Here is a 20,751-nt window from a genome sequence, read left to right as displayed (position 1 = left end):
TTCACACATAATATGAAGGAGAATTACGAGTCCAAAATTCTTAATGCTAGTGGAGTGGATGTGATTGTGGAAATTGGGAGTGGAAGGGGCTCATGAGCGTTGTTTGATGGTCCTTTGATGAATTATGCAATTATCGAAATTTGAAAGATGGAATCGAGGATCGTTCCCTCGCCATGGCTTACTGAATTCTAAATCTAACTTCGTTGAACCAGTCTCGCATATTGGTTACCATAGAAGTTTAGTAAAAAGTATAGAACTGGTTGGCTGCCTGGCTGGCGATAGGCTTTTAGTTCCTTGCTTAAATTCCAAAAGAAGTTTTTTGAGCAAAAATAAGAAGAAAAAGAAAAAAAAAAAGTTTGCTTTTTAGTTCCATGCTTAAATTCCAGAAGGATGTGAAAAGGTGGATGTGTTAAGAGTACAGGCATTAATGTAAAACTTAATGAATTTGATAGAGACTTGGATTGCAGAAGTATTCGAGGGCAGTGAAAATGAAGTCTTTGATTTTTAGCTGGGAAAAATAGCATCACTGTGCCGCCCACCAGAAGTTTACTTCAAGGTGATATCCCGACAGATATTTAGGACGACAAGTCTTTCTACGGTTGACTTGACTATTAAGCACCGTGAAGAGAGTAAACAAACAAGTGCCTTCTTCTGGTTTTTTCATCCTGGTCGACATTACACATCATTGCAGAACTTCCCTCTTGCTGCTAGTCTCCATTAGTTATGGTAAATTCTCTGGGAGTTTTTCTCACTCTGCCAATTATTCTTCATACAGGCTCTTCCTATCGCAACGCAGATGTCTTATGCATCAAAAGCGAGAAACAAGCTCTTCTTCATTTCAAGCAACACCTTATAGATCCTTCAAACCGATTATCATCTTGGTCTGCTTCAAAAGTGGATTGCTGCAACTGGACTGGAATTGTTTGTGACGAGTTAACTGGCCATGTCAAAGAGCTCCACCTCCACAATTCTCTGTATAATTGGGAAAACCAGGTAGAGCTTAACGCTTTTGAAAGATCAAGGCTTCAGGATAACATAACCGCTTCGTTTCTTGAATTGATCATCTTAGTTACTTGTACCTGAGCTACAATGATTTTGGAGGGATTCCAATTTCCGGCTTCTTTGGTTCTCTGGTGAGTTTAACATATCTTAATCTTTCTAAAGCAGGGCTCGAGGGATTAATACCTCACCAACTCGGAAATCTTTCCCGTTTGCGACATCTTGGTGTTCAAGGTCCTAATGTATATATTGGCCAAACCAAACTGTATGTTGAGAATCTTAACTGGCTTTCTAATCTATCCTCACTTCTTCATCTAGATTTAACTGGGGTGAACCTTTTCCAGCATCAGACTGGTTGCTGATAATAAAAAAGCTCCCTTCCTTGTCAGAATTACGCTTGTCTGATTGCGGTCTTGTTCGTATGTCTCCTCTCTCCATGGCCAACTTTACTTCTCTTCTAATCCTTGAGATCTCAATCAATAATTTTGGTTCCTCCAATACCCGGATGGGTTTTTTCTCTTAGCAATCTGATTTCTCTTAACCTGTATTATAATTATTTTGAAGGTCCGATTCCCAGTGGTTTTCCAAACCTGACTTCCCTCAGAAGCCTGGATCTTTCTTCTAATAATCTCCTTTCTCCACTGCCGAATTGGTTGTTTAGTCTTGATGGTCTTCTTTCTCTTAACTTGGCAAGAAATAATTTTGAGGGTGCAATTCCCAGTGGCTTGAAGAACATGACTGCTCTTAGAAATCTTGATCTCGGTGATTTCTCCAGTAATCCCATACCTGAATGGCTTTATGATTTTCGATATCTCGAGTCCGTTGATCTCCACACAACTAACTTGCAGGGTAAAATCTCAAGCACTATTCAAAATTTGACTTGTCTCGTTCGACTCGATATATCATACAATGAAATTGAAGGGACCCACCCAAGAACCATGGGAAGTCTTTGTACCTTGCAGGTTATTATTTTAAGTGGTAACAAACTTGGGGGAGAGATATCAGATGCTTTTGTCAACATTTCTGGTTGTCTTTCAGAAGGCTTTGGATTTATCAGGGAATCTAATATATGGTCCAATTCCTGAGTCTTAGGACGATTGTCATTCTTGTCTTATTTAAGTCTTGCTGGTAATCAACTCACTGGAACTTTTCCTGAAAGTATAGGACAGCTAACAAATATGCAAGAACTTTACATTTCCTGCAGTATGCTGGAAGGTTTTGTGACCGAGGTTCATTTTGCAAATCTTGCCAATCTGAGAACATTAAGCGCATCTCAGAATCTCTAGTTCTGAAAGTTAGTCCAGCCTGGGTGCCTCCATTTCGCCTCAGCAGTTTAGAATTGAGATACTGGGATTTGGGTCCCCAGTTTCCCGTGTGGCTTCGATTTCAAGATTGTTTTTGGAACCTGGACCTCTATTGCACCGGGATATCAGAGAGCGTTCCTACTTGGTTTTGAAACCTAACTTGTCGCACTGGTTATTTAAATCTGTCCCATAACAAAATCCAAGGAGAGCTTCCGGATTATCTTGGTATTGAATCAGTTTTGTGATGATTTACCTCGGTTCCAACAAATTTATGGGTTCGCTACCTCGTATCTCTGCAAATGTTACAGAATTAGATTTTTCCAATAACTCACTGTCAGGAGGCATTTCCTATTAGCTATATGATCCCAAAGCTGTACCAAATAGATTGGAGATTCTTCATCTTGGAGAAAATCGCTTGTTAGGAGAAATTCCAGATTGTTGGATGAATTGGCAGTCATTGGAAGTTATAAAACTGGGGAATAATAATTTGACAGGGAGATTAGCAAGCTCCATAGGGTATCTGCATCGCCTGAAGTCGCTTCATTTGCGTAATAACAGCTTATTCGGAGAAATTCCTCTCTTTGGAGAAGTGCAAGGAGCTACTAACTCTTAATCTTGGGTTTAATAATTTTGTTGGCAAGATTCCAGTGTGGTTGGGTAGTAGCCTTCAAATCCGATGGTTCTTGGTCTTCGTTCGAATAATTTCAGTGGTGAAATTCCTTCAGAATTTTGTCACCCTGACTTTCTCTTCTGTGGACCTTGCAAACAACAATCTAGTAGGATCGATACCCAAATGTCTCAACAATCTCACAGCCATGATCAAAAGATTGCAGCAGCGAAGTCCATACTCAGGCTATCAGCTGTCTTATTCCTTCTACTTGGGAACGTTTTTGGAGGAAGCATTGGTGGTAATAGAAGGAAGGGAATCTCGGTATGATACCATTTTAACGCTGTTAACTAGCCTCGACATTTCAAGCAACAAGTCATCAGGAGAGATTCCCGAGGAGATAACTGCTCTCTTGAATTTGAGAGGACTGAATTTATCAGGAAATCTTTTGACAGGAGACATCCCGAGAAACATTGGTGATATGCAAACACTCGAATCATTAGACTTATTAAGAAACCTGATATCTGGTAGCATTCCCCCAAGCATGTCAAATCTAAATTTCTTGAATTACGTAAATTTGTCGTACAATAATCTGTCAGGAAAAATTCCAGTCAGCACTCAACCTCAAAGCTTAGACGCATCAGGTTTCATTGGCAACAAACTCTGTGGAGCACCACTGGCAGAAAATTGCAGTACAAAGAGCGAGAAGACATTGCCTGATAGCGGGAAAGAAGATATCAAGTTCTCTTCTTGGTAGTATAATTAAATCTGATGATCATGTCCATGTTCATATTGTAGGATTTAGATTTCATGTTAGGGAAGAATTAGAATGTGGATTGTGGAATAATTTGAAGGATAGTTTTGTATATCAGCCTTCTGATGCGTGTATACTATCTGATTTGTTCCTATTATTAAACTTGGTTTGAGCATTAATTTTTCTACCTAGAAGACGTATATGAAATGCATTATTTAGCTTGAGGATTTTATTTACTCTAGTTTATTATTATTATTATTATTATTCAAAAAGAAATTATTATTATTTTCTTTTTTTTCGAAAAAAAGATAAGTTTTAAATCAAATTTAGAATTCATGTGATATTTAAATGAATTATAGATGTATCTTAGTCAATTACTTTTATGATGTATTTATAGAAAAACATCGTTGCATTCAATTTATATATTTATGATATAATTTGCTAAATACAAATTACAAGAATTAAATTTTGTCAAATAAGTCAATTATATTATTGAATTGAATTGGTAAGCCCAAAACAATCTTTCTTATTATTTAACTCTAAAATTTGTGTAACAATTAACTAATTAAGAAGAGAAGAGTTCCAAATTTTTTTAATATTTAATATTAATTTATAATACTTTAAGAAATAATAGCAAATTACCTATTTCTAAATGTTCTTAATTTTTTTAAAATTTTATTAATAATATAATATAAAAATTATTTTTTATAATATTTATTTATTAATTCTAATATAAATATAAATTATCAATATAATTGATATTACTATTTTTTAAAATTAGAAATTTTTATATAGTTAAATATTAATTTATTAATAAATATATTATCTTAGAATATTATTTTTATAATTAGAATCATTATTTAATTAGAAAATTAATTTATTAATTAATATAAAGTAAAATATAATTAATATATATGATATTTTTTAGAATAATCATTATCTAATTAGAAAATTAATAATTATTTAATTAAAAAATTAATTTATTATTTTTAGAATTAAAATGAGTGTTTCATTAGGAATATAATTTATTAATTAATAAATTAATAAAAATAATTATAAAATTATACATAAATTTAAATTTTATGTGCTAAAAATAATACACGTTAAAATAAAAAATTTATATATAAAAAGTTAAACACGTGTGTCAAAAAGAATTTAAATTTTAAAAATTAATATATATATATATATATATATATATATATATATATATATATATATATATATATATATATATATTACTTTATTATTATTTGAACTCAAAATGTCACAACACTATTAATAGTCTGATATAATTATTATTGGTAATTTAATTTAAACTTAGCAATTTTTTCCTAATTTTATTTATTTATTCTGTGTTGAAAGAAAGAGGATTGGTCCTAGAAAACAAGCTTCATCCTGTAAATTTGTTTCTGCCTGCACTAAATGGGCAGTTGGCAAATTAGAAACAAACATATAAACTTATAAAGCGACAGCTGCAAAACACAACTAAGCCAGCAGGAGCAAACACCGAACCAGAAGCAAACTTATCCTATAATGGCAGATTCCCCTCAAAACCAACCTCCTCCTCCTTCATCTTCTAAAATTCCATCCGAAATCAGAGACGGAAATAAAACCAACTTCTCTGGTCAAAAGGTCCACTATCCGAACCCACCCGACGCATCAAACCCGGACCCTGCAACACTGAGAGAGCAGTGGAGATTCGCAATCAAGCAGTACAGCAGATGGTACTCTCACGCTTGGGGCACTGCAATTCTCGCGGGTCTATCTTTTTTCGCTCTTGGTTGGATTATTAAAGGCTCAAATCCTTTACCCTCTTTCAAGAATGACGATTCCCCTTCCACTTCTTCTCCTCCTGAAGATGATAATAAAGCTCAAAGATGATTTGTGAGTGTTTTTATTGCCTTCCTCTATATTATGTTGATTCATGATCTGGGTTTTGTTTGCCTTTTGATTTCATGTGGTTTTGGATTCTAAGGTCTTTTATTTGAAAGCTTTTCATGGATTTATGTTATTGCGAAGTGTAAAAAGCTGGTTATTCAAGAATGGATATTGAATATGCGTTGAAAGTAAGAAATTCAAGTTTATAGCTTTTTCCCTCTGAATGTCAATTACTCAAGTAGGTGCTCTCTTTGATGTTTAGTGGCATTAAATATGGTTTATCTACACTAATGAATCTTGTCGACTAATTTACTTAGGTTTATGTCATTTAAATGTAACATTTACGTTAAGTTCCAATAACTGTACAGAAGAAATGTATAAACATAAATAAAATTCTTCCAGATTTCTATTGCTTAGGAATCCATTTTATAAGACGTGTCAAAATGAAATTCCAGCCATACGCATTTCAAGAACATTTCTTCTTCATAACAGAAATTAACAGAGCACCTGCTAAAATCAGCACCCTGGAATTAGTTTTTTCTGTAAAAAATCTAAAGCTAAAGATAAGTAGACTACTGTAGATTCCTACATCACGGCTTTAAACAAACTTTAATTATTTTGCCGTGGATTGCAAATTGTTCTTGTTGCTTGCACTGACAGTGACATGGCTTGTGAGGGCCGGTTTCATAATAAGTTAAAAGCCTGTTAAATACACATTAAATTCACCTACTCGGCCATTACTCATTCCTTTTCCACCGTTTATATTCTTTGGACTGACAAGTAACAAAGTGAATCCTAAAGCTTCTTTTCCTGCACCCGTGGTTTTGCTTCTGGACATGGTTTTTACTCCATGTGAGCTGCAGTTTACTTTTATCTTGAAATGCCTCTTTGTTCCACATGGAATTAGCAAATTTATTGAATGTCTGATGCAAACCATTAATTGCACTGGATAAACAATGGTGTTCCTAAAGCTTCTTTTCCTGCACCCGTGGTTTTGGTTCTGCACATGGTTTTTACTCCATCTGAGCTGCAGTTTACTTTTATCTTGAAATGCCACTTTGTTCCACATGGAATTAGCAAATTTATTGAATGTCTGATGCAAACCATTAATTGCACTGGATAAACAATGGTGTTCCTTTTTTTCAAAAAAAGAAATTCTTTGCATGTTCTTAGTTATAATATTTTTATTGATTGAATGATTTGATTCTATTGGTTATTTGATATGTTGCACCAGGCTGTAGAATGTCTTTCTGTCATTTTATGAGACTAGGATGTCTTTCTCTTCTCGTTCCATAGGTGTCTTTATATTATTACTCTCAGAATTGGTCGTACTTAAATGGGTGGTAATTGATGTCAATTGAGTTTCTCCAGCTATTGTGACCGAAAAAACCAAAAGGTTATATCCTTGATAGGCTGCTGATTCATGATGGATTCTTTTTATGCAGATGCCAAAAAGAATGAATATGACTCACTGCATCGGCGGGTATACAGCTAAACTTTCTGACGGTTTTGATGTATAGTTTCATAAAATTTGAGTCATGTTGGGTTCTTCATAATCTTATCAAATTGAGTCCGATATGTTTGGGCATGTCTATCCTAAAAAATAAGATTGCTTACATGCTTGTAAAATGATATTTTGTCCAAGGAAATTCTCTTTCAAGTAAGCGCGAATGATATTGTTGAGGAAGTCTGTTCTTGAGAATCTTCCATTAGAGATGCTATACAATGGCATTTCAATTGTCTAGTTAAGGTTAGCCAGTACCAGTACCTGTGTGCGAGACAGATCTGTAATGTTTCCCCAACCTCATACAAGAAGTACGACAAACCAGTATAACCAAAACCCTAGCATGAATGTACTGATTATGGAAAGAATAAGGTGCCTGATGAAAGCAGAGTAACAGGAGATGGCAAATGTTTGGATGATGATATATGAAGTAAGAAAAGCATGTATTCACTTTTATGTTATTGCAGCCTATCTGGAATTTTGGAGCACATATGGAACGTAATAGAAAAATAGCAAGATCGCAGTACATTGTTCAGTCCAAACACAATATTGCTCAGTGATTGAGAAAGCTATATTACATGTAATTGAACCCAAACAACCCAACTGTACATAAAACTGCAGCAAATGAGTTATTAAAGAGGACAAATGGGAAAGCAAGTAGTTCACAACATTAATGACACAGAAAGAAAATAAAACTGCACTTTTTCGTTTTATCAGATCCTACATCTTTTACCTGACAGGCTCTCTTCAGTTTTAGAGCACAAAGTTTAGACGGCTAATAAATCTTGTGAGATGGCATTTTCATGGTGTCAGGCAGACTTGTATGGTATGAACAGGGCAAAGAATCTCAGAGTATGATAGGCTTTAGACCTCTCTTCATAATTAAGCTCCACAACATCCTCAAAGATGATATGTTTTTTTGGGGAGTCGGAGGCAATACTTAAGATGAGCAGCATCCAGCCTTTTTAACAGCTGAGACGTCATCTCTTGATCCAACATTGATTGTCTGCCCTCTGGGCAAAGCTGCTGGGTCATCTCCAATGTCAAGAGCCTTCCTGCTTACAACTCGGTATATCTGGGTCAGCACCTCTGTGAATGCATTCTCCACATTCATGGACTCGAGAGCAGATGTCTCCATGAAAAAGGTATTCTGACGCTGGGCAAATGCTGTGGCGTCTTCTATGGTAACAGCTCGCAGATGACGCAGGTCGGCCTTGTTTCCTACCAGCATGATCACAATGTTGGCATCCGTGTGATCCCGGAGCTCCTTTAGCCATCTCTCTACATTCTCAAATGTAACATGGCGAGTGACATCATATACAAGTAAAGCTCCAACGGCACCTCGATAGTATGCACTTGTGATGGCACGATACCTTTGCCAAATAGAATACATGAAATAAGAAAGTTATGAAACATCATTTAACTAAGAATACCCGCATTACCATTTTGAAGATTTTCAGAACCATATCCAACAACAGGACCAGAATGCCACCCATTTGAGTCAAAAGAATAAGAAATGAAGAAAACTAGGCGTCGGGTGTTGTGAGATTTAAGCAGAATCAGCACATATGTTAAGATTAAACCACTCCACAGCCCTAATTAATTTTATTTTTATTTTCATATTAAATTCTACTTAATTTTTCTGAATACTTCTATTCCTTTTTTAAACCCTATAGCCCATCCCATCCATCAGGAATCATGGTTTACTGCATTCAATTGCTATCCAATATCAATTTCCAACCAAATTTAATTCAGCCCCTTTTGTGGAAAATTTGGCTCCACTAGGTCCCTATTTCTATTCATCCAAAGATTATTCGTTACAATTCTGAACTGTTATTGATGTAAAACTACAATCGAACACCACCTGACCATCTCGTGCTACAAATGCAATGCAATGCCTGAAATTTAAAAGGAAATGCAGGCAAACCAAATCATAAACATTCCTAAACAGTTGCCACATTGTCATCAAAATAAAAATGACAATAGGGATATGAATTCAATTCAGCATCTAAGAGACGCAACATGTAAAAAAAAAGCAAAAGAGAAACCTTTCTTGGCCAGCAGTATCCCAAATCTGGGCCTTGACAACCTTATCATCAACGTGTATACTGCGGGTAGCGAATTCAACTCCGATTGTGGATTTGGATTCAAGGCTGAATTCATTTCTGGTAAAACGAGATAAGAGATTAGATTTGCCAACACCTGAATCTCCAATCAATACCACCTTGAACAAATAGTCATAATCATCATCCGCTCTGTATGCTCCCATTTTTAATTATTTATTTATATTTATTTCACGCTTTTTTTTCCTCTCCTATTTGTATTAATCTTGAATATCAGAATCTTGGATTAATAATGCAATATTATTGTTGTCATTATTAACCTATAAATGAGAGCATTTTTTTTTTCTTTTGAGAGACAATGACACAATGAAATGGGTTTCAAGTTTATCACAGTAACTTCTTTTTTTCTTAAAAAAAAAAAAAATACTTTTCTTTTTCTTTTTCTTCTATTTTTATTTCTTATTTATTTATAAAGTTTTGCATTAGGAGTCTGTTAACCCTAACCAACACCCCTTTTGTCCCCTAAATTAGACAGATATATTGAAAAAAAAAAGAGTAAATTTAATGGAATAGGACTAACTAATGATGTCTGAAAACACTTCTTATTCTTTTTTTATGAAAACACCCCTTAACTATAAAATTTAAAAGAAGCTTCTTAATTAAGGTAAAAGCAAAAAATATAATAATGAATAATAATAATAAAGCAACTCAATTTTGTACCTTTAAAACTAGATAGGATTTGTTATTTGGGTTACTAAATTAATAGTTTGTTAATTGGTAAGTATCATCAGCATTCACTAGTATTAATAGTATTGGTTAATATTAGATAGTATTAATAATTTTAACGGCTGTTAAGTGACAACTGAATTTCTTTGTGTTATTCTTATATTGGAGTACGAATAGCAGTCTACTCCAATATATTGATTCCCCCTGAATTAATTAAAAAAGAAAAGAAAAAAATCTTCACTTGGTAATTACAATCACACACAGCCACCACAATCAAACCTAAAACCATAATAATTTGGCTAATTATTATGGTTTGCACTTCTCACGATAACGACTTTGCAGATTTGGCATATAAAAAAAAGTAATTGCTGAGCCAACTTTTCCCTTTGTCGAATCATAAAAGCACATAAGAAATGCATTGTTTTGGTTCTAAATAGAAATTGTGCATTTCAGCCAATCCTTTTAAGTTTCCTTAATCATATTTGTTGTAGTTAGGGTTTCTGTTCTTTACTCTTTGTTACTCGCAATTGCTACATGACGCTTCTACATAATTGCCATTAATTGGCATACACTGCATTCAAACACTGTAACCATTTGATTTTCCATCAGTGGCGATTGATTTAGCAATCAATATCGATAGAACTAATTATTCATACAAGACCTCGAAGCCTAATGGACAATTCTATCCTCATATGTACTCAATTATTCATAACTGTCACCGCTCGCTTCACTTCCTTCAACGATCTTTAACTCTAAAATGCGGATCTCTAGATTCAAAGTTCAAATATTGACAATCAAATTTCCAGTCAAACCCTAGAATCCCTTTCTCACAGAGAAACCTCTATCTCAGGATGTGAATCAACTACCGTTGCTAAATTGAAGAATTTGAAAAATCCCAAAATTCAACCTGTTTGATTATTTGAAATCGATTTCGAAGAAAAATGAATTTTTAAAGTTTGTATTGTCGAAAAGAAAACAATCTCTATCATTAGGGTGGAGATTTCGCTGACGATTATGGAGGTTACGGTTCCTGAATGTTGGTTTTAGGGGAAATGAGCTTGTCAATAGTAAGATTGAGGGCATGTGGAATCGTAGTGCAAGTTCTTTTTCCTAAAATGAATAATGCTTGCTTGGCAAAGGTCCGAAATTTTTAAGGTCAGCGGTGGAGAGGCTGGATGGAGATGGAAGAGATGATGCGACATGTATAAAACGCATTGTTCCCTATTAGAAACAAGCGGAGATGGAAGAGATTATAATAGTGCTGACCATAAATATTTTTTCACTATTTGACTTCTTTAATTGAACTATATTAAAATTTTCTTTTGGTAGGGTTCTAGATCTCATTAGTTCTTCATACCAAAAACAATACTGAATCATTCTGTATTGTCTCAAACCAAAGAATCGAAAATAGAATCGATTTAAAATTTTATTTATTTATATATATAATTACTTTTATAATAGATAAGTTTAAATCTAAAGCGCAAACTTAAAATTAAATATAAAAAATCTTACTAAATACAAATCTTACAATTCTATTCTAATAAAATTTAAGTTTATTGGCCCAAATATAAAATAGAGGTACTCAGTTTATCTCGATTTTATAGCAAAGATGTAAATTCATATCATTATCGTTCATTTAATTAAAAAATATAAGACCTAATTTTTTTAAATCTTAATAATAGAAAAGTATTCTTGTACAAAAGAAATTAATTTATTAACTTATAATAATATAGTACTAATATGACATTGATTATATTTAAAAAATAATTCTTACTAATAATATGTTTATTAATAAAATAACACTATATTTCATTAAAGAGATGAGATGAAATATATTTATCAGTTCGACAATGAAACATTGTAAACATTTAGCTTTATAGATTGGAATTATTAAATAAATTTTTTATATAATTAGTGAAACAAGAATACATCTGGATTCAGAATGCTGAATGAGTAACTTCACTCTTGAAGTATATGTATGTTCAATTGAACAATGTATATGTGGAAAGCTTTTTATGGAGAATCAATAGTTACCATTACAAATGAAGCCAAAAGCATATTCTGAGCTCATGTATGGCCACTACATCACCATGCTAATACAATACTATCATTCCCTATAAAATAAAAGAACTATCCCATCATAGTGAGTGACTATTTCCCTCGTGGGAGGAAGCTTATTAGTAATGGATCGCAACCCACCACTCACCACTTGCCACGTATTTAGTACTTCTCTAGCTATAAGTACCCTCCTCCATTACAATTTTTTTTTTCTCTGATTCTCTCCGCTCAGTTTGGACATCCAATCCAATCGCTTGTACAGATTGTATTCCGAGAAACAGAGAAGATAGGAGATGGGTTTTCAGCTTTTTTTATGTACACGAGTCATGATTATATCATACGTGATGGTTCATGCAAAAACAACAGTAGTAGCTTTAGTGTTCATGTAAATGACTTATGACGTAGAGAAGAGAAAGAATTTTAATCGATATATCAAAGTCGCTTAGTCAAATCGAAGTGGTGGTGAGAGCATTATATAGTATAGACAGCACTGTTCTCATCAGCATACACGTAAATAATCTGCACCACTCAACACAAAGCTCAGTTGACCCCTCCGTCACATACACCTACTCTCTGAATCATGATATAGGAACAAGCTGATGTTTCATGCTTCCATCCAAAAGCTTCAGTCTCAGCTCATCTTTGTTGTACAAGACATTAATTCCTTTCCGTTTTAGGTTGAGATGTATAAATTTGTATATACATCTTCTGATTCGTCGTCCAAAGTTATGCTTCCTAGTTCAGTTTTGGTCTTCTGGTAATTCATGAAATTACCAGTCCTGTGTGTCCAATTGTGTTATAAATGGTCAAAATGTATATACCTTTTTCAGGCTGCGTGCATTCTTTGAACGAAAGAAAGATTCAGCTGGACATATATATGCAATACTGAAACATCCGGCCATTCACTGAATGATCTAGAGTAATCACTTAATTTGGGCAACGACTTGTGGATATAATGTACAAACTCTCTTAATGGTAGAGACATATAATTTCCTCAATCTAAGTGTCTGGTAAATCTCTCCCCACTGTCCTACCATATACCAGCGAACTCAATTAGAGCCCAAATTTAAAAAGGAAGAAAAAAAGGAATTTGCCAATTTCAGTATTAATTAATACAATGAGCGTTACATGTACGGAGTCAAAATCTTACATACAGCCAGTCGTCAAGAGCTACGTACTGTAACAAGATAATGCATGACGCTACATTGATCACATACAATGATACAAAGTGCTTGTCAACAGTTGAGTCTGTTCAAACATTAACCAATTGAGCTTTCGACACGTCTAACTATATGGTACACAGCTTTTTAGCATATACTACTGTGGTTTCTTTTCTAAGATAGCATAAGGTAAAAACCCATTACATATATGACAATTCATGATATATATATAAGGTGGCAGTCTTCTCCTAATTTCAGGTGAATCAGATAAATGCCTCAAGACCAGCAAAGTTTCCTTCAACAATAAGTTAAACCTAAAAGCAGGCAGAAACCACGAGAATGATATCACCTCACTACTTGATTTAAAAAAAAAAAAAAAGAAATTACCTCACTTGGACTTGGTTGCAAGCACATTAACCGCAAACATTCACCATTATACATGTATATATTACAACAAAGGATTTATAGTAGATAAGCATATATGATATATATTGATTTAAGAAACAAGATACAATGGTCCACAAGTGCTTCTATCATCCGAGATTTTGATATAACAGTTATAAGTAGCTGAAAACCCCAAATCAAACCCTAGAAGAAAGAGAAAAAGGAAAATATATGAAACAAGAAAACCACAGGCACCACAGCTGTAACCAATTCCTGATCATACTTTTTCATCTTCAAATCTGCAATCCAAGAAAGAAAAGTCGCTAATTATCATCTAAATAAACAAAAGCTTCATTGTTCACACAAGAAAGTAAAGAAGTCGTAATGCACAAAGCTGGATTTGCACATTATTATTCTATTTTAAGACCCCAATGCAATTAAAAATTATGTCGTCAACCAATAAAACGAGTTTCACTACCACCTTAGATTCAACTCATACAATTTATATACAAGTCATTGTCTAAAGAAAAATTGATTGAAAATGTTATAAGAGGAGAAATTAAATATAAAAGATTGACTCACATTTTCACTCATGGAAAAGGGTACCAAATAATAGGAAGCTCCATGCTGAAGTGAGTGAAGAGTGAGACCCCAGTCATTGGTAAGAACGGGATGACCAGAAGAGTGAATCAGAATAAAATCATCGCCAAAAGCTTCCCTCACATTGAAAGGCCCTACACCCACTTCAAATGGAACATCATTGATGAACACCGTTGATCTTGCTACAGCACCGGAAGACTCTCCTACGCCTGCAACCACACAATTAGTGGTTTTTTCTCTTTCTCTCAGTAACGCAAGGCATGTGCTAAAACAATTAATGGTCAATAACAATCAAGAGTGCCATGCATACGTCCATCCAGAAACATATGGTGGACCTAAAGACAAATCTATCCTCAACGTTAGCTAAATGTTTACAATATTCCATTTTACCTCTTGGTGTTACATTTCAGTAAACCAAACATGGTTCTATATAAATATCAATCACGTCCGCAGAATCTTGGATTGTAGATTATATACTTGGTAAATTTGATATTAAAATGGATAAACAAATATTCCCAGACCTAGTTTACCCGACTCTTGAATCTTACCCCTGCACTATATTTTCCAATAACATAGTTGGAGCGTGTTTCAGACGCGCTTGCCATTAGGGCATCCATCCAAGAAAATATGTAAAATATTGTAAAAGGCCAAAAAATAAAAGGAGGCGAAAAAACAACTTACCATGATTAATTAGGTTCATAGAAGATGCAACAGCGACAGTATTAGTATCAGTAGCAGGGAAGGGTAGAGGTGGAGCAAGCCTAGTATTGCTATGAGTAATTGGAGTTGTGGAGACAGGGTAACTAAGATATGATTGCATCTTCATGTTCTTATCATCATGATGAAGATCTTTCTTGGAAGCATCACAACTCATTATCTCACTCAACAAAAGACTGGTGCAAGGACCAGCTGCATTATTATCTTGGAAGCAAAGCCCCTGCGTGAAAGACCCAGTTCCTCCTCCTGCTCCTGTAGTAGTCTGCTGAATCGGAAAGAAAAAGGGTTCGGGCATAAACTCGTTATGTTGTTGAAAATATGTCTGGTTAACAGAACCAGTTGAGGAATTGGATACATCAACAACACTTTGAGAGCTCAAAGAAATGGTCTTTTTTGAGCATTTTGGAGAGCATTTCTCTGAGGACGATGATGATGAAGGAGAAGGCGCTGTTAGGCTAGTGATAGACGGGGTGATTGGTGAGGTTGTTTGATGGGTTTGTTGCTGTTGCTGAGAGTTGTGTTGTTTTGATGAGTTTTGAAGAAGTCTGAGCTTATGTTTGCTTCTTGATTTCCGGTTCTGGAACCAGTAGAAGACATTAGCATCACCAACTTGGCCATACTCCTGTAATTGTGCTCTGATTTTTCTTATTTCATCTCGTGGTGGATTTACCATGCCAGAATTGAAAATTGCTTCCAATATCCGTATTTGCTCTGGCTTTGGATTCCATCTTGGCTTTGGCTCTGGACTTCTCTCTTCACATCCAGGAACTATTTGACAAAAGAAAAAAGAAAAGAAAAGTTTAATAAACGAATTGCTAGAGCACCATAAACCCACTTTTCCAACAGTTATAAGTTACAGATCGGACCATTTAATATAATTACGAATATATTTATAGGATGGTTACAAACTCTTGCGCTACAAGGGATATTCGTTTCCTTGGGCGTTGAAAATATGTTCAAGTAAATTATGTACATAAGTGGTGATTGAGATTTTTACCTGATGCGTAAGGAGTTCTATGACAACCAGTTGATGCAAGAGATGAAGAGTTCATTTCATGCTGCCACTGTTGATGGTGTGTGTTACAAGGCTTGGACTTGAACATGCTAGGCCAGTGTCTGTTCGATGAAGCCATGATGATGAAAATGAAAGGCTAAAAATGAAAACTAAACTAAATACCTTAGTACACAGAAGCAAGAAGGAATGGAGAAATAGAAATATATAAGCCCTTTTGTTGCCCTAGATTTTGGTACTGAGAGTGAATAATCCTCTAAGCAAACATAACATCCGTTCTTATAGCCTCTTCACCTACCCCTGCGAGTTCATATTTTTATCTCAATTAATATACAGTCCTTCGCTTTTCCCATAATAAAATATATATGTAAGAACTGAAAAATATTATAAAATAGACAAAACCCAAAACAGGAATCGCCTGTGACAAGCAAGGAGATCAAAATAAACTAAAGAAAAAACAATATGGAAGAGAGAAATAAATAAAGTGCACACTCACATCCCATCCCTCTTTTTACAATTTAGCATTAAAACTGAAATGCTTCTGCTCTACTCAAAGTACAAGCAGCTAGCCAATTCCCCCGGACGAGAAGCAAGAGATAAGGAAAAGAATACATGCCGGGTGCTTAATTAGAATCTTCATCAGAGTTGACACAGAAGCTCTTAAATGAAAAAGTGAAGTAAAGGGAGACAGAGAGTTCTGTGACTTTAGAGAAATGGGTAGTTCTGATGAGTTTGTCTCTTTCTTTTTCCTTTTGATGTATATAAATTAATATATATTCTAGTATTTAAGACTTCAATGGAAAAGGATTCTCTTGCTTGCTTCAGTTTGGTTTTCGTTTGCTGGGTATTTAATGGAGGAGAAGGGATGATAAAAGATATAAGGGTAGTAAGTAGATAAAATAAGAGGTGTATTTGGATTATTCTAATGGAAAGGGGTTGTTGCAGGAGTATTAATAAGGGGGTTTGTGCATTGGCACTGTGGTGGTGTGTTTGAAAGTCAAGAAAGGAAGGGGCAATATAGGGTTTGATTGGAAAGCGGTGGTGGTACAGTAATTGCTAGTTTGAGTTATTTTGGGCTTTTGGATTGACTCGAGGGCATTTATTTATTTTATTGTAATTATTGTAGCATAATTACTTTGTCAATGATATTAAAAGATTCTTCCAAGTTTTGAAACAAAAAGAGTTCTTGAAATGTTTGCCCAGTTACACAACAGCACACTTAAATTTGCAGTGGTTTTAGAACGGCATCTAAAGTAATTAGGTAAATACAGCTCAAAACTGGATCAAAAAAATTAAATACAAAGTCGTTTTGACATCTAACTTTTACTAATTGCCAATATTAGTGTTGGACTTGAGAGCATTTCTTTATATAACATGATTGAATAAATTGTAACTAGATATACACAATTTGGTAAGTTAATCAACTTGCTAAATGGTGGGAGGATACATATGGCTTTTCATATAATAGATTCAATTGGTAATGTTTTTTTATTGAGTAATATAGATTCTTACTAGTGGATATGCAATGTAGAATATGGCTCAAAAGGGAAAAAAAAAGATATATACATACAAGCCTTTCTTTAGAGAAAAAAGAAAGACAAAACAAAGAGGCGTAATAAATAAACACAAATAATTGAGATGGGAGAAGAAGAAGAAAAACTGAAATTAAGATGTGTCGAAATGAAGAAGGAAGATGAATTGATGTACCTTATCCAAGTAGATGTAAATAGTCTTCATTTAATGAATTAATGTCATAGGATTGAAGTAGGAAAAAGAGTAATAATTTGGTGGCATGAAAGAAGAATATGTGACATGACATCAATGGTATATTACAGTTGAATATATAGGATAAGATAGCATATGGGTTTTCTCTTGTAACACAATGTCTGAATGTAGCTAGCAGGTTGTCTATTTTATCGGGTACAAATAAAAGGATGATGAAAACCAAATCAGGTATCGATTATAAAGCATAACTGAATACTCTAAAATTTTCAGAATATCGTCACCAGGTAAAACACTACTGTTTAATTTATGCATGGAAGAGAAAGCGTGAGATGTTGCATAAAGTAAAGAAGGAGATTTGGAAACTGGCGAGAGAGATGAGATGACAATTAAGCATCTAATTTAGGTTGTCGGAAGGGGACCGACACCACTTGGACCAGACAATTACTCCTCTCTTTAACTCTCGAATTTGGTCTTTGCCTGGTCATCATCCTTCTCAAATCTTAAAAAGTTCAAACTGAAATTGAATAGTCTCTCGCTATGTGATCATCTTATCTCCTAATTGCCAAACCTTCTGACTATTAATTAATTGTCTTCAAATTCCTTTAAGTTTCAGTCAATTATCCATTTCATTCGGACTTGAAATCTGAATATTATTATCCCTGTCAAGTTGGTAAGTCTCCCTTGAAATATAAGATAAAAAGATTTTATTTATAGCCCCTCCCTTATTTTTAAAATTTAATGTATTTTTCCTTTTTAATTTTGTTTTCTTTTTGTATTGATATGAAATCATTTTAATTCATTTTGCAAAACTTCTATGTTAGGTTGATGTGAAATCGCTATTCCATGATTTTGTTTATAAAGTTAAATAAAAAAATTATTCTATGGAATAGCCATTCTTATGTAATTTTATAGAATCTCTGTTTCATAATGAATTAAAGAATAACTATTTGGCACTTTGAATTTCCATCAATAGGTTTAAAAAAAATTTAATAAGTTATTTCTTTTATATTTTGTGTGGTTGTACTTATAATGTGTATACTTATTAAAAATGTACAACTTATTAGTATACATTTATCCATCCACAACAATATACATATTAATATATATAATTATAATTTTATTTAAAAATAGTTAATCGAAACACATAAACCAAAAAGTGAAATAAAAATTATCTAACAATAACTATCCTATTTCTATTTATTCTATTCTTTAAAAATTATATTCTATTTCTTACCTATTCCATTCCTAATTGCTCTTAATTTTAATGATTAAAGTGATGTCATGAAATAACAATTACATACAATTTGTATAAAGATTACTAATCATTAATACTACTCAGCGCAATACCAGAATATAAGTACCTGTGATGTATGCTGTCTCTTAATTTCACAATGAAGACAAGAATGGAAAACTGAGTATAATTTTTTAAAATTAATTAAATATCAGTTACACTTGAAAATATAATAAAATAACAAGTATATTTTACGTATGGTGCTTCATCTCCATAAACCTGACACAAGTAACATGGGACAAAGGACTCTTTAGACGTTATTATCACTTGTATCTTACCTATTGTTTGAAGCCTGACAGACAAGAAAATAAGCAGAAAGTTTGGAAAAAGATCCCATCAAAGGTCTTTAGGAAACTGAAGTTTAACCCATTTATATGTACTGTAGCAAGAGTAAGTGTTCTCTTTCTTTGGGACGCTTTGGCTTTAATTCATAACTTGCTTTCGAAACGTGCGTACTCTTGTTTCATTATGGCGACTGATCTGAACTAGCTAACTGTTCCATACCCAACTTCACTTCTTCTTCTTCTTCTTTTTTTTCTTCTCGTTTTTAAACTCTCCTTTTGCAGTCCTGTGGAGGATCTTCTGTTTCTCTGTATACACGTAAATATTAATTGCCCTATTTCTATTTTTGTGTCTCTTTACCCTTTCTAATCCTTTCCTCTTTTCCCTTCTTACCAATCTGTCTGGAGAAATTTTGAAAAAGACATTAACACTGCCATTTTTCCTACTGTCCCTTTTTTGTTTTCGGGTTCCCTTTTGCATGATTAATAAAAAGGAATGATATTTTGATATTTTTCATCTTTTTGTTGATATTACTACATGATTCAACTTTCCAATTTTGTTGCTTCTTGTTGATGAATATTTGATGGGTTCGTGATACAGTACTGCTAGACCCTACCACTATTTGCAACTTGATGATATTAATGAAGATGATCAAACACTTTATCAAATCTGTTTTTAATATGTTGGTTATGCATTTAGTATTTTATAAAGACCTTGGCCCAATGGTATGATTATATATTGTTCATAGGTTGTCAGCAATTACATTTGGTGGACTACTCTTAACAAATAATAAAGTCAGCCCCGTCGTATAATTAAATACAGCTGATGATTTTATTTAAGGATTTTTTACTCGGATAGAATTGGGTTGTTTTATTTAGTATTCCTCAAGAACGTGATGTTTAAAAAACTTAAATATATCCATTCAAAGACAAAAGAGTCCTAATTTTACATTAAACACGATTCAATATGATTCGGATGACAAACATACCTATAGATTAACACAAATACCTAATAATTAATCCCAATTCTGCACAAGATTAAGCACCGGTAGGTTAACTCATTCATCCATTGATTAATCCCAGTTCTGCATAAGATTAAACATACGTCAACGGGCCAATAACATTTATATATTACTATCTGACTGATCTGATTATTTAAATTTAGACCTTGTGAAAACAAAATTCAGGAAATCGGTCCTCTAAGAGTAGAAGTAGCACATGATTACAATAAATGCTGGGAATTTATCGAAGGCAATATAAAATGGGTATTTGTGGCTTAGCTACAATTGCGCTAAACGGCAGTCACTAAATGCAAACGTGCATGTAGTAAATACCCCAACATGCTAATTAAATGCTTCAATTTAGGTGCACATGCCTGCCAAAATATAATATATTCCGAAATCCGCAAATGTAAATTCTTGAAACTTAGATTATATCTACGCAGTAGAGCATCTCCAATAGTTGTATTTGTTTTAAAGAGTATTATATAATAAATAATGTTTCGAGAAATTTTTAAAAATAAAATAGAAAATATGTTTAAATAAAATATACATTTTATTTTTTATTTTTAATTTCTAAATATTAAGAATTTTAATCTTTTTCTTTTCTTTTTTTTTTATAAAAAAAGTATTTAAAAATATCAATTAGTTATGAAAAATAATAATACATTTATTAAATTTAAAATAGAA

The 20,751-nt window shown here is 33.5% G+C and overlaps 4 protein-coding genes across 4 annotated transcripts; 2 read left to right on the top strand and 2 right to left on the bottom strand.

Annotated features, from left to right (window-relative positions):
* Positions 1 to 86: 86 nt before the first annotated feature.
* LOC8259170 (receptor-like protein EIX1) lies at positions 87 to 3,843 on the top strand. The gene is made up of 6 exons (XM_048373605.1): positions 87 to 1,081; positions 1,168 to 1,264; positions 1,318 to 1,418; positions 1,564 to 2,071; positions 2,164 to 2,448; positions 2,839 to 3,843. Exons 1-6 carry the CDS (start codon positions 724 to 726, stop codon positions 3,665 to 3,667), a joined length of 2,178 nt encoding a protein of 725 aa, XP_048229562.1. The 5' UTR covers positions 87 to 723; the 3' UTR covers positions 3,668 to 3,843.
* A 1,237-nt stretch (positions 3,844 to 5,080) lies between these two features.
* Positions 5,081 to 7,229, top strand: LOC8259171. Its single transcript, XM_002522465.4, has 2 exons — positions 5,081 to 5,548; positions 6,988 to 7,229. The coding sequence occupies exon 1, from the start codon at positions 5,198 to 5,200 to the stop codon at positions 5,543 to 5,545; it is 348 nt and encodes a 115-aa protein (XP_002522511.1). The 5' UTR covers positions 5,081 to 5,197; the 3' UTR covers positions 5,546 to 5,548; positions 6,988 to 7,229.
* A 53-nt stretch (positions 7,230 to 7,282) lies between these two features.
* Positions 7,283 to 9,675, bottom strand: LOC8259172 (ras-related protein RABA1f). Its single transcript, XM_002522466.4, has 2 exons — positions 9,095 to 9,675; positions 7,283 to 8,419 (listed from the first exon to the last, which is right to left on the bottom strand). The coding sequence occupies exons 1-2, from the start codon at positions 9,313 to 9,315 to the stop codon at positions 7,987 to 7,989; spliced, it is 654 nt and encodes a 217-aa protein (XP_002522512.2). The 5' UTR covers positions 9,316 to 9,675; the 3' UTR covers positions 7,283 to 7,986.
* A 3,743-nt stretch (positions 9,676 to 13,418) lies between these two features.
* LOC8259173 (WUSCHEL-related homeobox 9) lies at positions 13,419 to 16,711 on the bottom strand. The gene is made up of 5 exons (XM_002522467.4): positions 16,263 to 16,711; positions 15,752 to 16,066; positions 14,719 to 15,522; positions 14,020 to 14,246; positions 13,419 to 13,736 (listed from the first exon to the last, which is right to left on the bottom strand). Exons 2-5 carry the CDS (start codon positions 15,885 to 15,887, stop codon positions 13,731 to 13,733), a joined length of 1,173 nt encoding a protein of 390 aa, XP_002522513.1. The 5' UTR covers positions 15,888 to 16,066; positions 16,263 to 16,711; the 3' UTR covers positions 13,419 to 13,730.
* Positions 16,712 to 20,751: the final 4,040 nt, after the last annotated feature.

The sequence above is a fragment of the Ricinus communis genome, chromosome 5 (genome assembly GCF_019578655.1).
Source record: "Ricinus communis isolate WT05 ecotype wild-type chromosome 5, ASM1957865v1, whole genome shotgun sequence".
Taxonomy (NCBI): Eukaryota; Viridiplantae; Streptophyta; class Magnoliopsida; order Malpighiales; family Euphorbiaceae; genus Ricinus; species Ricinus communis.
This window is presented reverse-complemented; position numbering and strand designations above follow the sequence as displayed.

Coding starts and splice junctions, on each gene's coding strand:
- LOC8259170 (XM_048373605.1), top strand. CDS start 724: ATGGTAAATTCTCTGGGAGTTTTTCTCACTCTGCCAATTATTCTTCAT. Junction 1,265..1,317: donor TATATTGGCCAAACCAAACT/GTATGTTGAGAA, acceptor TTCTTCATCTAG/ATTTAACTGGGGTGAACCTT. Junction 2,449..2,838: donor TCAGAGAGCGTTCCTACTTG/GTTTTGAAACCT, acceptor CATCGCCTGAAG/TCGCTTCATTTGCGTAATAA.
- LOC8259171 (XM_002522465.4), top strand. CDS start 5,198: ATGGCAGATTCCCCTCAAAACCAACCTCCTCCTCCTTCATCTTCTAAA.
- LOC8259172 (XM_002522466.4), bottom strand. CDS start 9,315: ATGGGAGCATACAGAGCGGATGATGATTATGACTATTTGTTCAAGGTG. Junction 8,420..9,094: donor GATACTGCTGGCCAAGAAAG/GTTTCTCTTTTG, acceptor TATTTGGCAAAG/GTATCGTGCCATCACAAGTG.
- LOC8259173 (XM_002522467.4), bottom strand. CDS start 15,887: ATGGCTTCATCGAACAGACACTGGCCTAGCATGTTCAAGTCCAAGCCT. Junction 15,523..15,751: donor TAGAACTCCTTACGCATCAG/GTAAAAATCTCA, acceptor TTTGTCAAATAG/TTCCTGGATGTGAAGAGAGA. Junction 14,247..14,718: donor TATGAACCTAATTAATCATG/GTAAGTTGTTTT, acceptor GTGTGGTTGCAG/GCGTAGGAGAGTCTTCCGGT.